This window comes from Amphiprion ocellaris, chromosome 14, assembly GCF_022539595.1.
Source record: "Amphiprion ocellaris isolate individual 3 ecotype Okinawa chromosome 14, ASM2253959v1, whole genome shotgun sequence".
In the NCBI taxonomy this organism is placed as follows: Eukaryota; Metazoa; Chordata; class Actinopteri; family Pomacentridae; genus Amphiprion; species Amphiprion ocellaris.
Genome location: NC_072779.1, coordinates 34,689,041 through 34,697,812, shown reverse-complemented (window position 1 = coordinate 34,697,812; position 8,772 = coordinate 34,689,041). Strand labels below are relative to the sequence as shown.

Genomic DNA, 8,772 nt, shown 5'->3' with positions numbered 1-8,772 from the left:
TATTTATCAAAGTAAATGTATAGTTTTATATTACAACGCATTTTAAAGACATACTTAGGATAATTTTAGCGTGTTTTTCACTAAATCGTAGCTTGCAGTTGAGACATCCGGCCAGCAGGCGGTAGCAGTGGCGGGAACCCAACCGGAAGAGCTCCATGTTAGCAACACTTTCACCGTAGCGTCGGTTTCTTGCCCTTGTTCATCATGAAGTGAGTAAACATTCTCCAATCAGTCGATTTATTTCGGATCGATATCTTCTTTTCGTTTTTTTTAATTTCCTTTAAACTTCTGTCGTTAGTTCTGGATGGACGTTAGCCTGCTAGCTGGTGCTAACAGCTAGCTGTTAGCGACTAACTCCTCATACAGGCTCACTGGCCAGACTCTGTTCAAAAAACTGACAGTTTAACCATTTATCTTCATCTGCAAGTCGATTTACTTCACCAAACATACATTAGAAGGGTTGCTGTCATGGTTTAGTGGTTCTTCTTAAATTCGGAAAACACCAAGCAGCTCATATTGTAATAAAATCAAAGTTTGGGGTATTAATATGGTGTATTTCGTTATGTTTAGGCCAAATTCTTATTAAAAAAGTAGATTATAGATGCTGTTTTTTAGCTTGACTGCCACTTTTAAACACATCTTGACTCATTTCAGACACGTTCTTATTTATTTTGGGCAAATTCTGAATATTTGTGAATAAATTTGAAGTCATTTTGACAATTTTCAAGTCAAAATAAATAATAATAATAATAATAATGTTTTGGCGTCTCCTAGGCCAGATTCTTTGTGGTATTCTAACCAAACAGATTTACTGACATTTAAAATGAACCTTTACTTTGCAGAAAATCAATCCCAAGTAATTTATAATAATTTCTGACCATTTTTTCCTATTTTGAACAAATCGTGACTCATTTCAGACTTTTTTTTTCATTTCTGAGAAGTGTCGAATCATTTTTTTTACATGTTTTTTTTGCCATTTTGATCAGTTTCGACTCATTTTGGAAATAATGTGAGTAACTATGAGAAGGTTTCAACTCATTTCTGACCAGTTTTTGCCATTTACAACAAATCTTGTGTTATTTCAGGCAAGTTTTATTCATTTATGACAAGTTTTCTACAAATTTGGACTAATTGTGAGCAAATTTCACAAATTTGTGATGAGTTTCAAGTAATTTCTGACACGTTTTTTTTTCCTATTTTGAACAAATACTGACTCATTTCTGATGAGTTTGAAGTCATTTTGGACACATTTTGAGTCATTTCAGTCAAGTTTGTGTCACTCTGGACAACTTTCAAGTCATTTAGAATCATTTCTGACCCTTTTTTTGCCATTTTTAACAAACTTTGTGTCATTTATGTGAGGTCACTGCTTAAAATGTCAGTCTGAGCAGAAAAAACTGAAGTGAAGAATAAAATCCCAAATGTGATGTTAAATGATTGTTATTAATAAATGAAGTGTGTTAATCAGTCCCTCCAGGAATTCGCGATGTTGCGATCGCGCAAATTCACGCAAATTCACGCAAATTCAACCAATCTCCATGAATTCTTTGTGACCTTGCAATTTTGTCCAATCACCGCAACTTTTCCGCAATTTTGGCCCGCCTCCCGTGAGTTTCACCAATCATAGCAGTCCCCAGCGCAAACGTAGTGCACATACGTCACCAGATTCACTTCATTGTTTTTGGTTTGAAGATGCAGACATGTCCCATCCTAATGTCTCTCATTTACCAACAAAAATTACTGCTAAAGACTGTGAAAAACAATTGATTCACTGATGTTCTTCACCAATACAGAAGTAAACTATTTTACACACGTGCAATATCGTGGTGGAATACAAAAAAAACCCCCAAAAAATCGACTGACAAACACTTTTCTACCACGGAACATATCAGGAGAACGTCTGAAAGGAGCGGAAACAGGCCAGACAAACCACTGTGATGGAAACTGTTGCATCCAGATCTGTTGGAGCTCTGAAAGAATGAAGGGAAGTTAGATTCATTATTCCACCAAGGAACATGGAGGAGTTATGTGACGATCGGCGAATCCTTCCTCTGTCAGAAACATTACTCAAAAATGGACTAACGGATTTGGATCAAATTTCCAGGGAAGGTCAGAAATGACACAAAGACCAAGTGATTAGATTTTGGCAGTGATGTGTCTTATAGTCTGGATCCACAGATTTGTTTAGTATTTCCCATTGAGATAGCAACACGGTAACCATGACAACAAGTGAACGCTACCTCGGTGACCTGCTGACGATCACGATTGTGATCCTACTACAAATCCACCACTGTGGACTTATCGGAAATGATCCAAGGAACAACTGATTAAATTATGGGGGTGTTTCTGAGTCCCATCAGTTCCTGCCGCCCGCTACATGTTTAGGTCACGTGATCTGGTATCGTACATAACGTACACATGCAGAACACACACCTGTACTCAAGTCAGGGTCTGAGAATGAACAGTCTTGGTGGTGTACTGCTCTCTGAACGCTTTTCTTCTTAATTGACATGGCAAGCCGTGAGCGTGTGTGTGTGAACACGTGTGTACCAGGAAGTGAAATTAACTCTTTCGGCCACTGACAGATATGTCCAGATATGATTCATTCAGTAGTAAATGATCATTTTGTGCCTTAAATCGACCAGCCACTTCATGTTAAACCAGTATCTGCCTGCTGCTAGTTTCCCACCGTGGTATGCCAGCTTCTATATAAATGAGTTGGAGCATTAAAGAATTAATTTCAGAATAAATATTGTCAATTACAACGTTGAAACATGTTCTAAAAGCTGAAAAAAATGCAACTTTTTAGCAATTGTAACTGTCTTCTGCAATTCCATCACAACAAATAAGCTTAAAACATCCTGGAAGGACTGGTTAAAGCTGCAGTAGGGCAGCATGTTTGATTCATAACATTAATAAACCCCAACATTAAAGAATAAACATGAATCACGAGATTCTGCTGCTGCTAGAGAAGCTTCCTAAACATAAACGCTACTTATTGCTGATCATTTATCTCCAGTTACTGAACCAAGTTGATGTCAGATCTTTTATAAAACAGTTTGTTTTGATGTCAGATCTTTTATAAAACAGTTTGTTTTGATGTCAGATCTTTTATAAAACAGTTTGTGTTGATGTCAGATCTTTTGTAAAACTCCATGCTGATCGTCTGGTTTGTTACCAGTCCGCTGACGAAGGTGAAGCTGATCAACGAGCTGAACGAACGTGAAGCCGACCTGGGAGTCAAAGAGTCGGTGTCGTGGCACAGCGAGTACAAAGACAGCGCCTGGATCTTTGTGGGTCTGTAGAACCACAAACACACAAGTTTAGTCCGAAAATACACAAAACTAACCTGGTTACTGTCTGAGGAATCTCAGCTTCAACTTTAAGTCAATTTCAAGTCATATTTGGACGAGTTTTTATCTTTTTCTACTCATTTTTTAGTCGTTTCAGGAAACTTTTATTCATTTATGATGAGATGACGTAGTTTAGGACAAATCTGGAGTCATTTCTGATCAGTTTGAAGTCATTTTTGGACGTGTTTTGTCAGGTTTGTGTCGCTTTGGACAACTTTCAAGACGTTTAGGACTCATTTTGCATTTTTTTTTCCATTTCTGAGAAGTTTCAAGTCATTTTTTGACATGTTTTTTTCCATTTTGGACAAATTTGAAGTCGTTTTCGACAAGCTTCAAGTTAATTTGGCCTCTTTTTTGTTTTGTTTGTCATTTTACCCCAATTTTTTTTGTCATTTCTGACAAGCGTTTCAATTCAATTCAATTTTAAAATAAATAAGTATTAATAAATATTTTAAAATAAGTATAGAGACCAGTCCATTATCTGACGCTATGAGAAGGTCATTAGTAACTTTCACCAGAGCTGTTTCTGTGCTATGATGCACTCTGAAGCCTGACTGAAACTCTTCAAACAAGCTATTCCTTTGTAAATGTTCACATAATTGATTTGCAACTGATCTTTCCAGAATTTTGGAGAGAAATGGGAGGTTGGAAATTGGTCTATAGTTGGCTAAAACATGTGGATCTAGAGTGGGCTTTTTAAGTAAAGGTTAGATTACAGCAACCTTAAAAGCCTGTGGTACATAGCCTGTTACTAGAGAGAGATTAATCAGATCTAACATTGAGGAATTAATTAAAGGTAAAGCCTCCTTGAACAGTCTAGTTGGGATCGGATCTAAAAGACATGTGGATGGTTTGGATGTAGAAACTATTGAAATGAGTTCAGAGAGATGTATGGGAGTGAAAAATTCTAAATATCCATCTGGTCTTACAGCCAATTCTAAAGTATCTGTACTCGATGATACATCTGTGACATTTGCAGGAAGGGCCAGATTAATTTTTTCTCTAATCGTAATAATTTTATTTGTAAAGAAGCTCATGAAGTTGTTACTGCTCAAAGCTAAAGGAATACAAGGTTCAACAGAGCTCTGACTCTTTGTCAGCCTGGCTACAGTGCTGAAGAGAAACCTGGGGTTGTTCTTGTTTTCCTCTATTAAAGATGAATAATATGTTGTCCTGGCATTACGAAGAGCTTTTTTATAAATTACTAGACTATTTTTCCAAGCTACATAAACTTCCTCTAAATTAGTGGAGTCCCACTTCCTTTCCAGCTTTCGGGACGCCTGCTTTAAAGTCCGCAGCTGGGAATTATACCAAGGAGCAGGTCCTCTCTGAGATAGTACTTTCTTTTTTACAGGTGCAACACTATCAAGTGTTGTACGCAGTGAGGCTGCAGCATTATTAACAATATAATCCACTTCTGTGGGGGTAAAATTATAATATTTCCCTTCCATTATATCAGTAAGTGGTGCTGGACTAAATAGAGAGGGTATTATTTCCTTAAATTTAGTCACCAAATTGTCAGACAGACATCTACTGTAATGATATTTATTCTTAACTCCTATACAATCTATTGTTGTAAATTGAAATGTTATCATAAAATGGTCAGAAAGAAGAGGATTCCGGGGAAATACTGTTAACTGTTTGATTTCTATGCCATAAGTCAGAACGAGGTCAAGGGTGTGATTAAAACTATGAGTTGGTTTATTTCCATGTTGAGAAAACCCAATTGAGTCTAATATTGAATTAAAAGCAGTCGTAAGGCTGTCACTGTCCACGTCAACATGAATGTTGAAGTCACCCACAATAATGACTTTATCTGAGCTGAGCACTAAATCAGATAAAAAGTCTGAGAATTGAGATAAAAACTCAGAGTAAGGAGCAGGAGGACGATATACAAAAACAAATAAAACTGGTTTCTGAGCTTTTAAATCTGGATGAGAGACACTGAGAGTAAGATTTTCAAATGAACTGTAACTAGGTTTAGGTCTCTGGTTCATTTTTAAGCTAGAGAGGTAAATTGCTGCCACTCCTCCTCCTCGGCCTGTGATTGGAGGAACATGACAGTTAGTATGACTAGTAAGAGTTGATTCATTTAGACTAACATATTCTTCCTGCTGCAACCAGGTTTCAGTCAAACAGAACAAATCAATCTGGTTATCAGTTATCAAATCATTTACTAACAGAGATTTAGACGAGAGAGATCTAATATTTAACAGACCACATTTAATTGTCCTGTTTCTTCGCTCAGTTGAAATCGTGGTATTAATTTTAATTAGATTTTTATGGTTACTATGTCTTTTGTTTATTTTTGAATTGTTTAATTTATTGAATTTTGGTGGTCGGGGGACAGACACAGTCTCAATAAAGCTAAGTGATTTACTGGAGGGTGACAGCTGAGAGGAAACTGCAGAGAGGTGTGGAAGACTACAACTCTGCATCCTGGTCTGAACTCTGGGTTGTCATGCTTTAGGAGTTCTAATAAAATCAGCCATATTTCTAGAAATGAGAGCTGCACCAGCCAAAGTGGGATGGATGCCGTCTCTCCTAATCAGACCAGGTTTTCCCCAGAAAGAGTTTCATATTTTGAACAAATTAAAAATTATTTTTGGACATTTTTTGTCATTTTCAACTCGTTTAGAGTCATTAATGTTGGGTTTTTGTCATTTTTAACACATTTTAAATCATTTTAGACAAATTTCAAGTCAACAGTTTTGACGTGTAGTTTTCTGGATGTTTCCTCCAACAGTTGAACCAAAGAACTCTGAATATTTGTTTTTTCACAGAATCAGGTTTTAGTAAATGGTTTGTTTCTAGAGAACTTTAACTGAGACACATAGAATGAATGTAGACACTGTAGAATATATATTTACTGTCACTTCCTGTCTGAAGTTGGTTTCTTATCTTCTCTTCCAGGAGGATTTCCGTACGAACTGACTGAAGGAGACCTGATCTGTGTCTTCTCTCAGTACGTACCTGCTCAGCTCACCTGTCCAGCTGTTACCACGGCAACAGAGGGTTCATTGCGTGTTTCTGGTCCTTCAGGTACGGAGAAATCGTCAACATCAACCTGGTTCGAGACAAGAAGACGGGAAAATCCAAAGGTTTCTGCTTCGTCTGCTACGAGGATCAACGCAGTACCATCCTGGCCGTGGACAACTTCAACGGCATCAAGGTACCCAGGAAGTACTTTATGAAGGATTTATTCAGTATAGAGTACTTCTAAATACTATAAAATACTTCTTAATACCATAGGGTACTTCTAAAAACTATAAAATACGTCTTAGTTCCATCTGTAGTTCTTATCAAACTGAACTCTGATGTCTTTTATCCACTGAGTCCAAATCATCACGTTTAAAATCCAGAACCATCAAATGTTTGACTGTTTTTTTCTGAGTTTTTCTGATTTGTTTTCTTTGTTTCTGAACTTCCTGTCTGTGTTTTCAGATTAAAGGTCGGACAATCCGAGTGGACCACGTTAAGGACTACCGTCCCCCCAAAGACTCAGAGGACATCGACGACATCACCAAACGTCTGAGGGAGGATGGCTGCGCTCCCAAAGCTCCACCATCGTCGTCGTCCTCCGAGGAAGACGACCTGTTCCATGTTCCTGTGAAGAAGCCTAAGAAAGGTCCAGAAAGTCCAACCCTGAACCCCACCCCTAACCTTAAACCCCACCCTAAACCCAACCCCAATCATAAACTCAACCCCACCCCTAACCCTAAACCCAACCAGTTCTTCTGATCCTAAGTCAGAACTTCAATCAGAACAAACTGGATCTTTGTTCAACAACATGTTCCACCATCAGTTTAGCCTTTAGCTTCTTTGGTTCTAAAACTAAAGCCTTTAGATTCTATATTACCTTTAGCTTCTTTGGTTTAGCCTTTAGCAAGCTAAACTGACACTTAGAATTATACAAGCTAAAGGCTAGCTCTAGCTAAAGGCTTTAGTTGTAGAGTTGCAGACACTAAAGACAAGCTAAAGGCTAGCTAAAGCTTTGGCTAACCTTTAGTGCCTTCAGTGCTACAACTACAGAAGCTAAAGGCTAACTAAATCTTTAGTGTCTTCGGTTCTAGATCTGAGGACACTAAAGGCTAGCTAAAGTCTTGGCTAGCCTTTAGCTTCTTCTCAACTTAGCAAACTAAACCTGAGCTTTAGGTAGCCTTCAGCGTGCCTGTAGCTTTTTCCATTGTGGACCTAAAGCTAATAGCCTCAGCTAGCCGTTAGCTTCTTCGGCTCAGCCTTTGACAGCTAGATGGCCTTTAGCTTGCATTTAGCTTCTTCATTTGTAGAACTGGAAAAGCTAAAGGCTAGCCAAGACTTTAGCTAACCTTTAGCTTCTTTAATTGTAAAACTCAAGCCTTTAGTTTCTATATTACCTTTAGCTTCTTTGGGTTAGCCTTTAGCAAGCTAAACTGAAGCTTAGAATTAAAGAAGCTAAAGGCTAGCTGTAGCTAAAGGCTTTAGTTCTAGACCTGAAGAAGCTAAAGGTTAGCTAAAGTCTTGGCTAGCTTTTAGCTTCTTTAATTCTAGAGCTGAAGCATCTTTGAAGGTGAAACGTCTTTGAGAACCTGAACCTCCAGTTTTACTCCTCTGGTTTTGTCTGATGTCGACCTGACAGAAGATTTTCATTCCTCCTCTCACTGTTTTCTGTCGCAGACAAGAAAGAGAAAAAGAAGAAGAAGAAAGAGAAGAAGGAGAAGAAGAACAGAGCAGCTTCCTCCTCCTCATCTCCTCCTGCTGTCAGAGTCAAACAGGAGAAAGAAGACGCCGCCTACGACAAATACAACCAGAGGGACAGAGGACAGCAGGACGGACAAGGAGAACGGAGGAGGAACCGAGAAGAAGAAGAAGAACGGAGGAGGAACCGAGAAGAAGAAGAACGGAGGAGGAAGCGAGAAGAAGAAGAACGGAGACGAAGAGATGATAGAAGAGAGACGGAACGAGACAAAGACGACAGAAGAAGAATCTCAGACAGAGACGAAGACAGAAGAAGAGAGAGACACAGAGACGACAGGAGATAGAAACATGAAGGAAGAGACTAAAGACTGGATCTTTATCAGTTTCCATGACGACGTCCTGTTGGTTTTTACTAAATTCAGGTTAAATCTGACAGAATAAAAACGCAAAGTAATTCAGGAGATAAAAGCTGAAATCAAATGATTCTATTTCTATTTACATTTCACCTTTAATTCATCCATTGTTTGTTGTTTGTTCACAGCATTTTTTATTTCATGTTTATTTTCCTCAAAATGTTGATCAGAGAATTTAAACGTTTAAATGAGTTTTCTAATAAAACAGAAACGTCCTCAGCTTCTTCATCAGTGTTTGTTTTAAAGTTTTATTCCACCAGAATTATTCCCTGAAGCTGCTGTTTTTCGTCCAAACCTCGAGAATTTTAGCTGTATGATCATGAAAAACC

General features: G+C 38.1%; 1 protein-coding gene across 1 annotated transcript; it reads left to right on the top strand.

The window, feature by feature from the left end:
- The first annotated feature begins 61 nt into the window (after nt 1-61).
- On the top strand, nt 62-8,671 carry rbmx2 (RNA binding motif protein X-linked 2). Its single transcript, XM_023280080.3, has 6 exons — nt 62-209; nt 3,182-3,297; nt 6,267-6,318; nt 6,396-6,525; nt 6,798-6,981; nt 8,010-8,671. Exons 1-6 carry the CDS (start codon nt 205-207, stop codon nt 8,372-8,374), a joined length of 852 nt encoding a protein of 283 aa, XP_023135848.1. The 5' UTR covers nt 62-204; the 3' UTR covers nt 8,375-8,671.
- Nucleotides 8,672-8,772: the final 101 nt, after the last annotated feature.